Raw genomic sequence first — 18705 nt, 5'->3', positions numbered from 1 at the left:
TGCGCATGCGCCTGCCCCCTCGCGGGTCCAATCCCCTTCACAAGCGGCACCAAACCCAACATGGCCGCCGCTGCTTTGCCTCTGGTAGGTACGAAGCTGCACCTTACAGCGGGCGCGGCCATCTTGATGAAGGTGTACATATCCGTACAGAAAAAAGCGCTCTCCTTTAAGGGTAAGGAGCACGTGAAACGGGCTACGGGAATGCTTCTGGAGAATAATATAGGGTTTGGAGATAACTGTGGGCAGAGTCAGCCCAACCAGTTGAAGGAAAAGATGTCTCCCAGCCAGGATTAGTGGTGGGGGTTGGGTGTGTCAACGGAAAAGAAGCCAAATTCTGTAAAATAATTTTAAAGAGGTTTATTCTGAGCCAAATTCAAGGACCATGACCGGTAGCCACAGCCAAGAAGCCCTGAGCAAGTAGACTCAGGGTGGTTGGGTTACAGTTTGGTTTTATACATTTCAGGGAGGCAGGGGGTTACAGGTAAAGTCATAAATCAGTACATTGGTTTGACCTGAAAAGGTGGGCCATCTTGAAGTGGGGCTTACAGGTTTTAGGTGGGTTTAAAGATTCTTTGACTTGTAACTGGTTAAAGACTCGAAGCTTTTTCTAAAAGCTTGGAATGTTTTAAGATAAGGCAGTCTGTTAATAAGAGACAATGGATAAGCAAACTGTAGTGTGATCATACCATGCATTACTACTCAGCAATAAACTACAGATGCATGCAACAACATAGATAAATCTCAACAACCTTATTTTGAGGAAAAGAAGCCAGACAGAAAAAGAGTACATACTCTGTTATTCTACTGATAGGGAATAACAAGTGGTCAGGAAGAATTGAAACCCTCATACACTGCTGGTGGGAATGTAAAATGGTGCAGCCACTTTTAAAAATAATCTGGCAGTTTCTCAAACAGTTAAACATACTGATCGTATAACCCAGGAAATGAAAACATGTGTCCACACAAAAAATTTTCACATTAATGTTTATAGCAGCATTATTTATAATAGCATCAGATGGAAACAACTGAAATATCCATCAGCTGGAGAAGGGAAAAATAAAATGTGAAAGGACAGTGGGTCTTGTGAGCGAAATAAATCAGCTCTGCGCCGTCTCCACCTAGCAGGCAGTTGCCCTGCTGGGCACTTGGACTTTCCTGTTTGGGGCTATTCTATTAGGACTGAAGGTGCTATGAACAGTTTTGAGAGTCTTTGTGAGAACACGTTATTTCATTACTCTTGAATAACTATGTAGGAATGGAAATCGGGCGTATTATCGTTCCTGGAGTTATCTCAATTATTCCTTCCAGAATTTCTGGCTTTGGTTCTCAGAAAGCCCCGCCCTTAACATTGGCTCCACCGCCGCCCTGCCCCCGGAAGGGAAGCCTGTATCCCCGTAAGTATCAAGGAACCTGCGGCCCGGGGCCTAAGGTGCCAGGAACTGGGGTGGTTTCCGTGCTTCTTCACCTTTTCGAACTCTCCCTGGCTACTTGGCCAATAACGGCTACTTCGTCTTCTGTACGTCCAGTATTTAAAGATGGCCGCCCCGAGGTCTGTTACGAGTTGGGCGCGGACATATTAGCTGGGCGAAGACAGGCCGGAAATCCAGTCGTCTTGTGCTCCGTACAAACGCTTTAGACCCTCGTCGGGCGCCGTAGGCCGGCTGGGAGGCTGGGCTAGGGCCCAGAAGTGGAAGAACTCTCGGAAGTGTAGCCGACTAGGAGGTCCCGGTAGCTTCACAAATAAATCGGGTTAGTGTGTGGTTCTCTCTGTGGAACAGGATAAGGGGACGAGGGTGTCTGGGTGTCCGTGTAGTGGAGCTGTGGGGCTCGTCGGGGGAGCGGAAGCAAGCGGGAGTTTGTGACCGAGCTGTCTGCGGCTAGGGCGGTTGGGAGTCAGTCCCGAGGGACTCCGGGGCTCAGTGATTTAAAGGTTCTGTCGCGATCGGCGACGGAAGGTCCGTGGTCAGGGCCACTCTTGTCCGTAAGGCGCAGTGATTGAGGACTGGCGAGGGCAGTGGTTTTGTCAGTGAAAGCGGTGTCAGATTCGGGTTCCGGACTTATTACAGTTTGTGGCTCGGTGAGAGAGAAGCCCAGGCTCATCAAGGTCGGTGAACCCGGTGTGTGGTCCAGGTTTCGGGATTGCGACCAAGGGAGTGTGACCAGTGTTTAGGGAGGGCTAGATGTGTCAGTCACTGGGAGACTTGTGAAGGCTGAAGCTTTGGCTGTCCAGGGACCCTGTTGGTGTGTGTGTTCAGGTTCCACGTTACATATCCCTTCAGCTCTTTACATTTCTTTGCAAGTACTAGTTTATAAATCTCCTTTGGCTTCTCACATTTCTTCTTTCTCTTGTCCCCGTACATAGGAAAGCTTTGGGAAGATCAGGATTGATCAAACCTAAAAAGGTAAAGTGTCTATTAAAGAAAAGGATTTTGTCCTTCTTCCTGCAAGTGTACTGTGTGAATGTATGTATGTACACGAATAAGTAAATATTTCCTATCAGGTTCATTCTGTCATAAGTAAAATAATACTTCTCTTACCCCAAAATGATGACTTTTCCCAGTGATGAGTTTTTATAACATTTTTGTGCATTTCAATTTCAATTTTCATTTTTCTATGCTTGATTTTCACAATTCAAATAAACTATGAAACATTGGTATAATTTTCCATATTTAATTTTATATCAAACGTTCATCTAGTAAACATAATTTTTGTTTAACAATTGTTTTTAAAAGATTTCTGTAATAATATACCATCAAGAGGCAAACTTGCACCATTATGACTGGAATCACTAAGTATATGCATATATTTAGATAGAATTTCAGTAATTAAAAAGTTCAGTTATCACTTTTAAGAGCAGATTTTGATTCCAAGGGTGTTATTTCCTCACCCTCTTTCCACCTTGATTTTTAACTTTTTCCTCATTGTAAATGGTGTATTTTAATTTTGACCTCCTCTTCTAATTTACTGTTACATAGAAGAGCAGTTAGTTTTAAAAAATATGTATATTGTTTCTGGTCACTTTACTGAATGTTTATTAAATTTTCCTCCAACATTTTGTCACAATTTTTTTTTTTACTAATGCAAAATATTTATTCCAAGTTAGTTATTTTATTCAATAGTTTCCCCCTCAGCAGACCTGTGATAACCACATCTTTTAAATCTGTAAATAATGTTATCTAAATAATCTTAATCTTTGAAATCTCATAAAAATTTACACTTTACAATCCACCCTGAATATCAAGGCTGCAGTAATAACACATTTTTTTATATACAAATATTTGACAGCTTTACCCAAAAAGGAAAAAGAAAAACAAACAAAAACCCACATATGCTTGGTTAAAGGCTAAAGTTACCCAAGCGGTCAAAAATAAAATATCCAAATTATTAGCATTAATTTAATACAATTATAACTTCAATAGTCATTTTGCCATTGACAATGATTACTTGAGCACAAGGGTGAGTGACCCAAGGGCTGGTAGTAGAAGCTGTTGCTGCAGACCACTGTCTCCTCTTTGCACTGCCAGCTCCCACCTGTGTATCACCCAGTATGTACTGTGTGTGTGTGCATGTGTATTAAAGAATTTTACAGGCCCAGGCGCAGCGGCTCACGCCTGTAATCCTAGCACTCTGGGAGGCCGAGGCAGACAGATCGTTCAAGGTCAGGAGTTCGAAACCAGCCTGAGTGAGAGCGAGAGTGAGACCCGTCTCTATTAAAAATAGAAAGAAATTAATTAGGCTGGTCCAATGGTAGTGGGTTATCAGAACTTATTAACATTAGTGTCACTAAAGTTGATATTCAAACCCCCCACCACTGCTAAATTTGACTGGCTTTAAAAAAAAAAAAAAAAGAAAGAAATTAATTGGCCAACTAAAAATATATAGAAAAAATTAGCTGGGCATAGTGGTGCATGCCTGTAGTCCCAGCTACTCGGGAGGCTGAGGCAGAAGGATCACTTGAGCCCAGGAGTTTGAGGTTGCTGTGAGCTAGGCTGATGCCATGGCAATCTAGCCAGGGCAACAGAGTGAGACTGTCTCAAAAAAAAAAAAAGAATTTTACAGTTGAATACCTGTATGCCTGCCACCTAGGTTTTATCATAATTTTATTGTATTTCCTTTCTCTCTATCTCTGTGTGTGTGTGTGTGTGTGTGTGTGTGTATACACATGCACCTATATGTAGATATGTACCACCCTCTCTACTTATCATTAATCCACCCTTAACAATATTGTTTTGGTTTTTGGGTGCATTTCAAAGTAAGTTGCAGACATTCATACATTTGCCCGTAAATATTTCAGTAAGTATGTAATAATTGAGTTCTACTGATAGCTTTTTCTAATAACAGCTTTATTCTTCACATACCATGTAATTCACCCATTTAAAATGTAGTGGCTTTGTGTATATGCAACCATCACCAAAGTGAATTCCTCACCTCAAAAAGAAACCCCATACCCCTTTCACTACCATGCCTGATCTCTCCCTGCCCCCCAACCTCTGAACAACCATTAATCTACTTTCTGTCTCTATAGATTTGCCTATTCTAGACATTTAGTATAAATATTGTCATATGATATGTGATCTTCTAGGACTGGCTTCTTTCATGTAGCATAATGTTTTTAAGGTTTGTCTACTTTGTAGCATGTATTTGTACTTCATTTCTTTTTATACCTGAATAATAGTCCATGGTATGAGTATAGCACATTTTGTTTATCCCATCATCAACTGATGGGTATTTTTGTTGTTTCTCCCTTTGGGCTATTATAAACAATGCTGCTATAAATGTTTGTGTACAAGCTTTTGTATGGACATGTTTTTATTTCTCTTGTATATAAACCTAGGAATGGAGTTGCTAAGTCATATGGTAAATATGTTTTACTGTTTGAGGAACTATCAGACTATTTTCCAACTAACATTCCCACTAGCAATATTTGAGGGTTTCCATTTACAAACACGTTATTTTGGGGGTTTTTTAGTTATAGCCATTCTAATGGGTATGAAGTGGTATCTCACTATGGTTTTGATTTGCATTTCTCTGAAGACTTATGATGTTGAGCAACTTTTGTTGCTTATGCTATGTATAACTTATGTGCTTATGCTATGTATAACTTATATCTTTTTTTCACTAAGTTCAGATTGTTAGTATTTTTAATATTAATAGCTACATAGTATGGATGTGTGTACTTTTATTCATCCAATTAATCCTCTATTAATAGACCTAAATAATATTTTTACGTCAACTTTGCATGTATGTGTCACTAGTTCCTTTGCAAAGATTTCTAAAGTGGATTTTGGGTCTTAGTAAAATCTCTATTGAGAGTATTCAATACAAAATGTTAAACTATTCTCAAAATTGTTTAGTCATTTAAAACTGATAAAGAAATATGTATGTTTTGGAATGCTGTCAATTTTTAGATATAGGTTCTGTAATCAGCCATCTTACTAAAAATTTAATTAAACTTTTGATATATGTTCAATTGAATCTGTGAAACTCTAACTCTTCCTTAGTCATATTGGGAAGCATAATTTGTTTCCTCTTGTATTGATTATTCTTACTTGATTCTTTATCAAATTAATTGGGTAGCTTTTTCAGAATAGTTAAGATAATGGTGATGATACTGCTCATCCTTGCCTTGCTCTTGACTTTAGAGAAAGTACTTATATTATTTTAATAAATGTATATAGGATGTATTTGATTTTTTTAATTGAGATGAAATTTATAAGACATTATGAATTTTCACACACATAATGAAATTAACCATCTTAAAGTCAACAATTCAGTGGCTCTTAGTACATTCACTATGTTGTGCAAGCTCCACTTCTATCTAGTTATAGAACATTTTCACCACCCCAAAAAGGAAACCTTGTACCCATTTGGCAGTCACTCCACATTCCATATTCCCCCTACCCCAGACCATGGCAGCCACCAATGTGCTTTCTGTCTCTATGGATATTTCTGTCTATAATCTGGATATTTCATATAATGGAATCATATAATATGTGACATGTTGTAACTGGTATTTTTCACTTAGCATAATGTTTCTGTGGTTGTGCATTGTGTGCTAAGTACTCTAACCATCGATAGCCAGGCTGTCTACAACTCTGCCTTAGTCTTCACTTCCTGCTTGTACTGAGCCTAGATTTAAGCCAGAGGGAAAGCTTAGGGTTGTCTCAGGTCTTTTCTCAGTAGGTATCCTGTGCTATGAGTGCATGTGGCTTTGTAAATTCCCCAATCTACATGAGCCCTTTTGAATGGCATAATTTCCCCAAGAAACTCTCTTCCCAGCTTTTGTATAGTATGTATTTTTGGACAGTAGAGTTAATCTCTAAGCCTTAGGTTTATGTTAGATTTGGAAATAAAGATTTATACCTTATAAGCATGTAATGAAGCAGGTGGTAATGATAAATTTAGGTAAGACAGTGCCTATGCTTTGCTTAGCACATTTGCCTTCACAGTGAGGTGTGCCTGCACATATGTGTACAACTTTTGAACAGGTACACAGACCCACATGGTTTTAAACAAACAAATGTCCAGGTCCTCACCTTCTGTATGTCCTCTTTCTAAAAATTGGCCTCTCTAAGAATCCCTTGGTATTATGGCATCATATTGTTCTGGTTCTCCTTCCCCATCTCCTCCTTCATAGTCACCCCACTTCTTCACAAAAGAAAGACATTATCTGTCTGTACATCTAGAATCTTATGTGTTATCACCCCAGGGCATAAAATCTTCTGGGGCCCCAAATAAAGCTGAGCAGCAGTGACAGCACCTGGGCTCAGAGGGAATGTACACTCAAAGTGAATTTACTCTTCAGCCCACAGGTCCCGGCACCAGGACACATCAAGTGAAGTGAGGAAGAGGTTCCAGGACCTGGATGTCATCATTTGTGGGGACACCATTACCAAAGACTAAGATTTCCTACCAGAAATTTAGGACAGTTCAGGAAGAGACTACAGACGCAGCATCCTAGTTACTGGCCACTTCCCAATAACAGAAGAAAATGATCAAGGCCCAGGTGACTTTTGGTTTGTTCTATTCTTTTTTTCATTAAGGGACTGATTTCTGGAAGACTTTAAAAATCAGTTGAATTAAATGGAAAAGTATACACTGGTAAAGCAGGATTTGTACAGAAATAAACGTAGGCCCTAACTTCAACATCTAGACAAGGTAGGATCAGCAATATATTGTTCATAGATACAGCATCATAGAAATACTTGGTTGTCCCTGGTTCCTGGCACAGAGCTCCTAAAACTCTTGGAATTTCCTGAGTGATAAGGGTGATAGGAGCTTCTTTTGTTCTAATGAGGTGACTCTTGGTGGACCCCTATATAACTTAAGGATGAAGGCTGGTTGCCAGAAAATCCAAGCTTTGATGAGAAGCTTGGGACTTTCATCCTTACCTGCAACGTCTTCCAGGGAGGAGAGAGGAGCTGGAGATTGAGTTCAGTCAGTCACCAATGGTCAATGATTTCATCAATCAAGCCTATGTAACAAAGCCTACATAAAAACCTGTAAACAATGGGGTTTGGAGAACTTCTGGGTTGGCGAACACATCGAGGTCCTGGGAGGGTGGTGTGTGCAGAGAGAGCATGGATATCCACACCATCCCCGCACCCAACCACACCTTGCCCCATGCATCTCTTTCATTTGGCTGTTCCTGAGTTGTTTCCTTTATAAAAATCCAGTAATAGTAAGTAAAGTGCTTTCCTGAGTTCTGTGAGCTGTTTTGATGAATTATTGAACCTGAGGGTGGGTTGTGGGAAGCCCTAAATTTGTAATGAAGTCAACAGAAGAGTGAATAACCTGGGGACCCCACACTTGTGACTGGTGTCTGAAGTGGGATTGGTCTTGTGAGACTGAGCCCTTAACCTGTGGGGTCTTCACCAACTCCAGAGTTGGTGCTGGAATTGAATCAAATTGTTGGACACCTTTTTGGTGGTGGAGAATTGAAGTGGTTGATGGGAGGGAAATCCCACTCATTTGATGCCAGAAGTGTCGTGAGTAAAAACAGCACAATAGAATTCACAGTGCCTGATGTTGAAACATATGTGTGACAGGAACATCCTGTGGGTTATATTAGCTGTCAGCTTCTGTCTATGATGTCTCTGACAGTCATTGTATTCAGAGAATCACAATAGTCTGATAGTCACAGGATATGCACTAACTGAGGAGAAAGCAGATAGTTCCTGGGAGAGGTCACTATTACATGGCATTTAGGTGTCAGGACATTTTTTGAATGGTTCTTCCTAGAGGTAATATGACAGATGGTGTCTTTAACTGTAGCCTTCTCATAAATGCCAAAGCAAGTGTCCTCAGAGACCCCTTGAGAAGACACCAAGGGAACTCAGTGGACATAGTTCTTCATGGAGCCATAGCAAGGTGACCCAAGAACCCAGTGTTATGGCTGTTAGTGTCAATCTGGGCATAAGACCTAAATGGCCAAGGAAAATGGAAAGATTGCATGACTTTCTAAGGTCCTGTGTGAACAGGTAGCTGATCTGGTGTTTGAGTACAGATTGGGCAGTAGGGACTTGAAAGTACTATTGTTGGGTAGGGGCATGGGTTGTTGTGATCCAGAGGGTTTTCTTTAGAACTTCTCCCTATCTAAGATAGTACACACTTTTTTTTTCCATGTTCAAAGTCATTTCTTACCTACTGCTTCCTCCTTTATTACCTTTTTAAATATTCAGTTGTACAAATGTAGATGGTACATTTTATAGGTAAAAAGAAAAACTCCAGTGATTACAGAGTATACATAGTAAAAAAGAGTTTCTTTCCTTAACCTCTAGTGAAGCTTTAACAAATGAGTAGTAGTGTATACTTCCTGTCACTATTACCTTTGTGTACATTTACATTTTATCTATTAATATATATAGTCATGTGACATATGATTTTGTTTTGGTCAATAATGGACTTCATATATGACAGTAGTCCCATGAGATAATAGAGCTGAAAATTTCCTGTTTCCTAGAGACATTGCAACATTGTAGCACAATTACTTCTCTTAAAAGTACATTTAGTATAAACTAAGTGTACAGTGTTTATAAAGTTTACAGTAGTGTACAGTAATGTACTAGGCCTTCACAGTCACCAACTCACCCAGAGCAATTTCCAGTCCCGTAAGCTCCCTTCATGTTAAGTGCACTAGACAGGTGTACCATTTTATCTTTTTTTTTTTTTTTTTTTTTTTTTTGAGACAGAGTCTCACTTTGTTGCCCAGGCTAGAGTGAGTGCCGTGGCGTCAGCCTAGCTCACAGCAACCTCAAACTCCTGGGCTCGAGTGATCCTTCTGCCTCAGCCTCCCGGGTAGCTGGGACTACAGGCATGCGCCACCATGCCCGGCTAATTTTTTATATATATATCAGTTGGCCAATTAATTTCTTTCTATTTATAGTAGAGACGGGGTCTCGCTCTTGCTCAGGCTGGTTTTGAACTCCTGACCTTGAGCAATCCGCCCGCCTCGGCCTCCCAAGAGCTAGGATTACAGGCGTGAGCCACAGCGCCCGGCCTACCATTTTATCTTTTACACCATAATTTTACTGTTCCTTTTCTATATTTAGATATGTTTAGATATACAAATACTTACCATTGTGTTACAATTGCCTACAGTATTTAATGTAGGCAATACAATTGCCTACAGTAACTGCTGTACAGGTTTGTAGCCTCAAAGCAACAGACAATATCATATAGCCTAGGTGTGTAGTAGGCTATGCTATCTAGGTTTGTGCAAGTACTCTCTGTGATGTTCACACAATGATATAATTGACTAATGACATTTTTCAGAATGTATCCCTGTCGTTAAGTGGTACATGACTGTGTATGTGTATGTATATATGTATTTACAGAAGTATCTATCTTAACCCTTAGATCCTTGGATAGTACCTTTCCATTGTATCTCCTCTTTTATACACTAGATTGGTAAATGCTAGACTTCAACTATCCTCCATATTTATTAATCTATCTTTTATATATTGTATCATTTTGTCCTTGTGCTGCCTTTTGGGTAGTTTCTTCAGATCTGCTTACCAATTCACTAATTATCTCTTCAATGTATGCTGCTAACACGTTTGGTAATGTAAACATAAATAATTTTAAAAATATGTGTGTTAATGGTTTTTAAGTAATACTATATATTTTCTTAGTCTTCCTAATAATACTTAATATTCTCTTCTTCCTTGGACATATTTTAGAAAGATTCTTTTAGTCTTCCTAACACATAAAATATACTTATTTAATATGCAGTATCTTGCTATTATAGTGTCTGAAGTTTCTTCATCTTTGATTCTGATATTGAGTATGAAGGTTAATGTTGAATGTAGGAATGTGCTTTATTCATACTGATATTGTTACAAATATATTTAGTGCTTGGCAAATATGTACTCAAAGAAAAAGAGGATTAGCAAGAGCATCAAATGATTGGTTCTCACAGAAACTTCTGATTTATTAATTGATGAATAACTGTACTATTACAGAATATTTTGCTAGAGATAGATTTCGAATATAGATAGATTTTGGAGATCAGTTTTGCTTTTATTACAAAACATGTTTTAAAACAAGTCACAGCACCTGGAATATAGATGCAACCTATATGGTAAAAATGATAAGAACAATGTCCTTCATATTCTATGTTAATAAAAGAGAAACACTTCATATTAAGCAGGACTCTGTTTTTATAGGAATTGCTGACGCTGGAGGATGTGGCTGTGGAGTTCACCTGGGAGGAGTGGCAGCTCCTGGACGCTGCTCAAAAAGACCTGTACCGGGACGTGATGTTGGAGAACTACAGCAACCTGGTGTCAGTGGGTAAGGACAGTGCCCCATGTTGCTCAGAAGGTGCCCAGTCATTGTCCTTTCCTTCCTCAGCTTCTGAAAGCTCCGGAGGGCCTATGGATCTCTGCAGTCGTAGATTTTTCAGTCCTTTCTCTGGCCCCAGATAAGAGAATATAATGTGTCCCCTTTTGGGAGAAAAGCCTTTGCTTTGTAGACATGTTAATTATGTAGTTTCTAAAATAGAACATCCTCCCTTGTTGACAGACAACAGCTTAATTCAGTGAGCCTAAGTCTTCTGTCATTTCCCATGAACAGGGTATCAAGCCAACAAGCCAGGTATGTTCTCCAAGTTGGAACAGGGAGAACTATGGTCAGTACAAGATGAGATCCACAGTCGAATCTATCCAGGTGAGTGGGTGAGAGCCAGCAAGGAGGGTGGCAGAGCAAGTGGCATGCTAGATGTTTAGAAGCATCTCAACCATGAGGGGGTCTGAGGGTGTGTGGATAGAGCCTCCACGCATTCCTCTTCGCACACAAGAACTCTTTTAGGTGTTTAGAGGAATGTCTACCTCTTTTTCTCCTCTTGGATTTGATCACTATTTATTTCTGCTAGATCCTGATTTTTTTTCCTCAAAGTTTCTTCTTCTTTAGGATTCTCCTCCTATCAGAACATCCCTGCCTGTTCTTTCTACCTCTCTTGCTATGAAATTCTACCTCCCATGTCTTTCTCCAAAGAGAGATCTTTGATCTCAGCACTGTCTTCTGACTACTGCACCTTCCTGCCCCTTTGGATTGTGTTGTACACCTCAAATATATATAATCTTTATGTCAGATATCAGTGATATCTAAGCTATTATGAAAAAAGAATAAAGGTATGGAATCAGAAATGTGCAAGTCCTTGTGGGGACCTCTCAAAAGATTGGCCTGAACTCAGACACATGAAGGTTAGAAATATTTGAAGGGGAACTAGTTGAGTGTGAACTTGGGTAAATAGGGTAATCATGGTAAATTTTTATTTCTGAGTTGACTGTTGTGGACTCTTATGTGCAATTGAGGTAGAATGTGGGGGGGTTATAAATTTGTTTTGTATCACCCTTGAATGTAATCATACTTTTAACAGGCTGACAGGAGTGTAGCAACAATAAAGTACATCCAGTAGTTCTTAGCAAATGGAAGGCAAAACTGCTGACAGTCTTGGTCTGAGATCAGGATCCTTTAGGACCCTTTAAATAATGGCAAATAAGACATTTATGTAGAATTTTAAAATATAGTGGCAAGTTTAGGGATCATTACAGCAGCAACATTGAAATAGGAACAATTATTCGAATATCACATGTGTACAGGCACAGAATGTGACTGAAAAAGGTGAGTTCCCTAGCCAGTGCAGCAGCACATCTACTTCTGAAGACTATGTGGTCCAAAGTTCATAGGGATCACTATTTTTCCTCTTTCTGCATTAATAAAGAATGTGTTACAATAATCTAAACTGTTAGAGAGTTGACTACAAAAGTTTTCCTTTAAATGTGAGATTGATACTTTGGGAAATTTGGTTTGATGGTCTACATATGGAAAACAAATAGCAAGTTACAGGAATAAAATGACCATACAAAAATCTATCAGTTATCTTGAAATCAAATGTTGTGTTTACAACATTCTGACTCACTTCTTTGGGATAATAGTTTCTAATACCTATGTCTGCTTATTTCCCTAATCTGTATAGTGTTTGGTACCCCTGAATGGGCTTTTCCAAACCCAAATTTGAAATATTATAATAATCATAAAGTTGGTCCTATGCCTTCATCTTGTTTCAATCTACACACTTTTTCCAAACATCTCATCCAGTCCTCTGTCCTTAAATATTTACCTACTGATGATTTCCACTTTGCTATCTCTAGTCAAGACCTTTCTGAAGATTTATATATCTGAAACTGGAATTTTAATGTTTGTACTTGAGTATCTAAAACCCATCTCAAGATTGATATGCTTTAAAATGCACACTTGGTTTCCCCCACATTTGGAACCTCAGGTTTAGTCTCCATCTCATTAAAAGGCATTATCCCACTATCTAGTGGCACAATCCAAATAATTAGGAATAATCCTTAATTCCTCACTTTTATTAATGTCTTCATATTGAAATCATGACTACTGAGCCTTATTTTTTCTTTCTCTAAATTATATCCTGATTTCTTCCATCTCCCTCTCTGTTGCTCCCTCAAACCACTTTTCATAATTTTTATGTACCTTCCTTATTTCATTGTTTCTTTATTCAGTTTTACCCTATCTGGAATGTCTGCTCAGAGAAAATAAAGAATATATTTCTCTTTTTTAATTTTTGCCAACACCTTGATTTCAAGGAATATATTTCTAATTATATCACCATCATCAACATAGTGCTTGATCCATAGTCATAATTTAATAAGGATGTGTGGATCCTTATTTGTATGAATGTGTCCCTTATCATTTTAAAGCAAATAGCCCTCCAACTTCTGTGGTCCAATGCTAACAGTGACTTAATTTTATTGTCCCAGCATGCTTTATAAGATCACATTTAGAAAGCAGCCAAACGTGTGTTGATTTCTTTTGAATGAGCTAATATTGTTTATACAGTGGCTTGTTTTACCTTTTGTTTTGTTAAATTATTGTGTTTTACCCTCATTCAAGTTACACTGAACATATCTACGTGGAGTGTTTTTTTTTTTTATTGTTTTTTTTTAATTATTTTTCTTTTTTTCTTTTTTTTTTCTGGAAGGCCTGCAACAAGCAGAGTGCATGGAGTTTTAAACTGAGATAATAGTGTAGTCAATAAAGAGCCAGCCTACAAAAAGCTGTTTGTGAAATAGTTTTATTTTGTTCCATCTGATGGAAAGATTTATTGTTCTCTTCTTTCATAGAAATCAAGAAAGTTGATAATCATCTACAGGTGCACTCACAAAACAGAAGATGTCTGAAGAGAGGGGAACATAATGAATTTGGAAACATCATTCAACAGAGAAAAAATAATTTTCCTTTAAAGCAAAATCATGATATATTTGACTTACATGAGAAAATATTAAAGTCAAATTTAAGTTTAATCAACCTGAACAAAAGCTATCAGATCAAGAATTCTGTTGAGGTTAATGGAGATGGGCAATCTTTCCTCTATGATAAACATGAACAATTTCATAATGAAATGAAATTCCCTGAATGTGGAAATTCTACAAATATAAATTCACAACTCATAAAGCATCAGAGAACTGAAAAGATACATAAACCCCATATATGCAATGAATGTGGGAAAGCCTTCCTCAAGAAGTCTCGCCTCATTGATCACCAGAGAGTTCATACAGGAGAGAAACCTCATGGATGCAGTATATGTGGGAAAGCTTTCTCTAGAAAGTCCAGGCTAACTGAACACCAGAAAATTCATGTACGAGAAAAACGGTATGAATGCACTGAATGTGACAAAGCATTCCGCTGGAAATCACAGTTCATTGCACATCAGAAAATTCACACTGGAGAGAAACCATATTTATGCAGTGATTGTGGAAAAGGCTTCATCAAGAAGTCTCGGCTCATTAATCATCAGAGAGTTCATACAGGGGAGAAACCTCATGAATGCAGTCTGTGTGAGAAAGCATTCTCCAGAAAGTCCAGGCTTGTTGAACATCAGAGAACTCATACAGGAGAGAAGCCCTATGAATGCACTGAATGTGACAAAGCATTCCGTTGGAAATCACAACTCAATGCACATCAGAAAACTCACACAGGGGAGAAATCATATATATGCAGTGATTGTGGGAAAGGCTTCATTCAGAAGGGCAATCTCATTGTACATCAGCGAACTCATACTGGAGAGAAGCCTTATATATGCAATGAATGTGGAAAAGGCTTCATCCAAAAAGGCAATCTCCTTATACATCAACGTATTCATACTGGAGAGAAACCCTATGTATGCAATGATTGTGGAAAAGCCTTCAGCCAGAAGTCGTGCTTAATATCCCATCAGAGATTTCACACAGGAAAGACTCCCTTTGTATGTACTGAGTGTGGAAAATCCTGTTCACATAAGTCGGGTCTCATTAACCATCAGAGAATTCACACAGGAGAGAAACCCTATACATGCAGTGACTGTGGGAAAGCTTTCAGAGATAAGTCATGCCTCAATAGACATCGGAGAACTCATACAGGAGAGAGACCCTATGGATGCTCTGATTGTGGGAAAGCTTTCTCCCACTTGTCATGCCTTGTTTATCATAAGGGGATGCTGCATGCAAGAGAGAAACGTGTAGGTTCAGTCAAGTTGGAAAATCCTTTCTCAAAGAGTCACAGCTCATCTCATACAAGTGATCTTATTCAAGATAAAAGCCCTGTTAACATGATAAGTTCCAAGCAGATAGCAATGTAGCCACTGTGGGACAGCCAGTTGCCAGATATTCATCCTCAGCAGACAACAGAATTTGCACAGAAGAGAAACATTACGAATGCAGTGAATGTGGTAGTGCTTTTAGTGATCAATTACATCATATTCTATGTCACAAAAAACACAGGAAAAAACTGATACATTCAAAACGGAAAACCCTTGAGTAAAACCTAGTTCATAATAATGTGGCTAATAAGCATATAACGACAGCAAAATAGTGAGAATGCAGAGGCTGAGAAAGTCTGTTATGGAAAGAAGGACCCTGTTAATCTGGACTATGTCTTCAGTGAACATAGATTACAGGTCATCAGTGAGCTCATAGTTGGTAGAAATATAATGATCATGGAAAAGTCCTTGCCCAGACATAAAACCTCAGTAGGTGTCAGAGAGTTCTGAAGGAGAGAAACTGTTGGAAGACTTGAAGGCCATGAATGTGGCAGAGTTGGCAGTGGTACATTCTGCCTCATCAATTGTGAGAGGAAATCATAGAAATAAAACTATGAACACACTAACTGGAACATCTCCAAAATTAAGTGAGAACACATGAAACCACCCCTGTGAAAATGAATATTTTAAAGATTACTGTCATAAATCTAACATCAATATACAGCAGATAATATGCAAGAAGTATATCTTAAGACAATATACTTGAATCAAACTCCTAGTTGGTATGTCAGTAACTCCTTAAAAGGAGGTGTTGCACATCATTGGTAAAACTTATAATACAATTCACCCCTCCCCTCTTTTCTGGGCATGAGTCTTCTAGTCCCAAACAAGACTATTATATGATTAGCTCTTATATTTCTTTGATTACTATATTTATTACTTTAGACTCTGAAGTCCTTCAAAAGGAAACTTTGAATATATTTAACTCTATAATGTAGCATACCATGTTTGGATGTGTTTACTTTGTAAATATGACTCCAGGGGAATGAAGTTCAAAACTCATGAGTAACCAATCAGCTATGCTCTTACCTTGGAAGGTAGTTTGCGTTCTAACTTGTCTTATTATTGATATACACAACACTAGAAACTTTTTCATTTATTCCCTGTAATAGGTACTGTAGGCAATGGCAGTGATAAACAAAATTTTGAGCCAGCACTTTTTAAAGCTGGATTATATGCATATAGCAATTTTATCCTCCAGCAAATGTATATACCACATTAGTTGAAAGGGACATACAGCATAAGGATTGAAGTGTCCTGATAATTTCTTGTTCAAGGGACATTATTATTTGGAGTGGGAAGGGGAAAGGACACAATTTTACTTACATCAAACAATATGAATACTTTTTAAAAATGTTCATGTCTACCTAGGTTTAAATTCCTTGATAGTTGGTAGATACTTATGTATTCCCCAGCACATACCAACATAGAAATCAATTATATGTAGATTTGGAAGGTGAATGAAGGTGCATGATTGGCCCAATGGACAATCAATCAAATTGTTTTTGTCATTGAAGGAAAGGAGCTACTGGAAAGAAATTCTAAGGATTAGTATTTTTTAAAAAATGAAAATTTAAAAAAGTCCTAAATAGACACTTGTGTCTGTCAGACTATAAAAGGGGCAGATTAGATAAGGAATAAGATCCACAGAATAAGCCCAATTAAAGAAAGAAAATAACTTCACTCTTTAAAAATAGGGGACAGTATGTAAGATAAAAGATGAGATCCCTTTGGATATCTTGGAGGAGAACTCTTAAATTTGCCGATAGGCCTATCACCTTTGAGAGTTGCCACCATTTCAAAGATCCCAGCTCCTCTGTGACATGATGAATTGAGATGTGATTTATCTTCCTTCTCACCTGAGGATGGGGCCCTTGTCCTCTCTCCAATACTCAAGAGTTCTTTCCCTTCATCCAATAAAGATATATCAAAATTAGAAACAGTGAGTCCTGCTTATATGGCAAAAAAAGGGTAGAAATTTGCCATAAAGTTGCTGCCTCACAATTCCCCCAAATTGTGGGTTATTGGGTAATTAACAAGGATTTTTTTTTTTTTTTTTGTATCTGCATTGTGGCAGGCACTGTTGTACATACAGGTACACTGACAAAACATAAAAATATACAAAGTGTCGAGGCTTTAACAGGATGGATTCAGTACAGGTGCTCTCCAGTAAAGAATAAGAAAGGGACGCTTCAACCTAGACTCTAAATTCTCTCCATTTCTTGCCTTGTGAATCTGCACATGTTATAATAGCAGTCATGATGTCTTTAATCCCTGAACTAATCAGTCAGGGTCTCTGAATGGGTGGCCTGGGCCTGCTCTGCTGACCAGGTGTTGAACTCGAGTACCTTTCAGAAGTTGGCATCCCAGATAAATAAAAAATTTTAATTGGAGAGACAATTTCAGGTTGCCTTTTAAAAAAGGTACCAACTACTGCTTCATTCACCTCCCTACCTTCATAAAAGTTATTGCTAACATTTATTGTGTTCTTTGTCAAATGATAACTTTATTGTTTAGTTATTTTATACTCTCATATGCTCCATTTCCATCTTCCTGTGTTTTAGGGAAATATTTGATTACATCTGAAGCCTCATCCCTTTCTCTTTGTCATAGGTAACCACATACTCTATTCAGCTGTGCATGGGCATTGGTCTTCAGAGACTGTCCCAGTATTTGGCCTCAAGACAGTCTTAGCTAGAGGAGCGTTGCCTATTCTTTTCTCCACCCCCTAAAGGAGTCTCAAAACCTACACAACTTTGGTCCACTGTGACCACTGCCTCCCCGACCCCCTTCAGCCATCTCACCTTCCGCAAGCCTGTTGATCCTCCAGAGGCGCCCCTAAGCTGGAGGCCCTTTGGGGTACTAGACAATTCCACCCTAAACTCCCACGAAATTGTATTTTCTGCTCAACAGAATCTGCACATCCCCTGAGATGACTGCGTCCATAGTGCTCCTTCCCAACGGCTCAGTATGGGGTAGTGCGCGGGCCGTCCTTTTTTTAGCAGCCTGCTAAAGTTTTCATACTTGTAATCATTTCCGCATATGGCGCGGTGAGTGGGGTGCCCTGAAGTGAATGGGGTGCCTTCCGACAGCGGTGCGGTGCAGCAGTCGTTACCGCGTCACCCGAGCGCCGAGATGGGCGCGACCGCGTCGCGTCACAATGCGTGGCCAACGGCCAGAACTTGGACTTCCGGGAACGCCCGGTTTCCGGCCTGCGCCCTAGAGTTTCCTAACAGAGGCGTTGCCGCGGAGCTAGAGCACCGGAATCGGAAGTCATGTTGGCCTAGGGTTAATCTTTGGTCCTTACTGGTGGAGAGTGGGAAGTCCAAGGTCAGGGCTCTGGCATTTGGTGGGGGCCTTCTTGCTGCAGGATAACATGGTACGAAAACATCACTTGCAGAGGGCAAGAGATAGCGCAAGAGAGGTGCAACTCATCCTTTCGTAAGAAACCCACTCATGCAATAATGAACTCGCTCCTAAGAAGATGGCGTTATTCGTTTCATGAGCATAGAGCCCTGGTGGCCTAATCAATTCTTACGTTTCCCACCTCTTACCAGTGTTGCATTGTGGATTTAGTTTGCCACATAAGCTTTTTAGGG

The 18705-nt window shown here is 39.1% G+C and overlaps 1 protein-coding gene and 1 long non-coding RNA gene across 7 annotated transcripts; one reads left to right on the top strand and one right to left on the bottom strand.

The window, feature by feature from the left end:
• The first annotated feature begins 44 nt into the window (after positions 1-44).
• On the top strand, positions 45-15959 carry ZNF613 (zinc finger protein 613). Of its 6 annotated transcripts, none has more exons than XM_020283500.2 (6): positions 1315-1749; positions 2363-2402; positions 6806-7016; positions 10668-10794; positions 11077-11169; positions 13653-15959. In XM_020283500.2, exons 4-6 carry the CDS (start codon positions 10761-10763, stop codon positions 15143-15145), a joined length of 1620 nt encoding a protein of 539 aa, XP_020139089.2. In that variant the 5' UTR covers positions 1315-1749; positions 2363-2402; positions 6806-7016; positions 10668-10760; the 3' UTR covers positions 15146-15959. The 6 variants fall into 6 exon arrangements, with proteins under 6 accessions (XP_020139087.2, XP_020139089.2, XP_075855072.1 ...); XM_020283493.2 differs by having other exon boundaries at positions 1317-1749; positions 6806-7006; XM_020283498.2 differs by lacking the exons at positions 1315-1749; positions 2363-2402 and adding an exon at positions 45-172 and having other exon boundaries at positions 6806-7006.
• LOC142865740 (uncharacterized) lies at positions 13628-17996 on the bottom strand. Its single transcript, XR_012915877.1, has 3 exons — positions 17911-17996; positions 16885-17013; positions 13628-13705 (listed from the first exon to the last, which is right to left on the bottom strand). It is a non-coding gene; the product is annotated as an uncharacterized LOC142865740 (long non-coding RNA).
• Positions 17997-18705: the final 709 nt, after the last annotated feature.

The sequence above is a fragment of the Microcebus murinus genome, chromosome 32 (assembly GCF_040939455.1).
Source record: "Microcebus murinus isolate Inina chromosome 32, M.murinus_Inina_mat1.0, whole genome shotgun sequence".
Taxonomy (NCBI): Eukaryota; Metazoa; Chordata; class Mammalia; order Primates; family Cheirogaleidae; genus Microcebus; species Microcebus murinus.
This window is presented reverse-complemented; position numbering and strand designations above follow the sequence as displayed.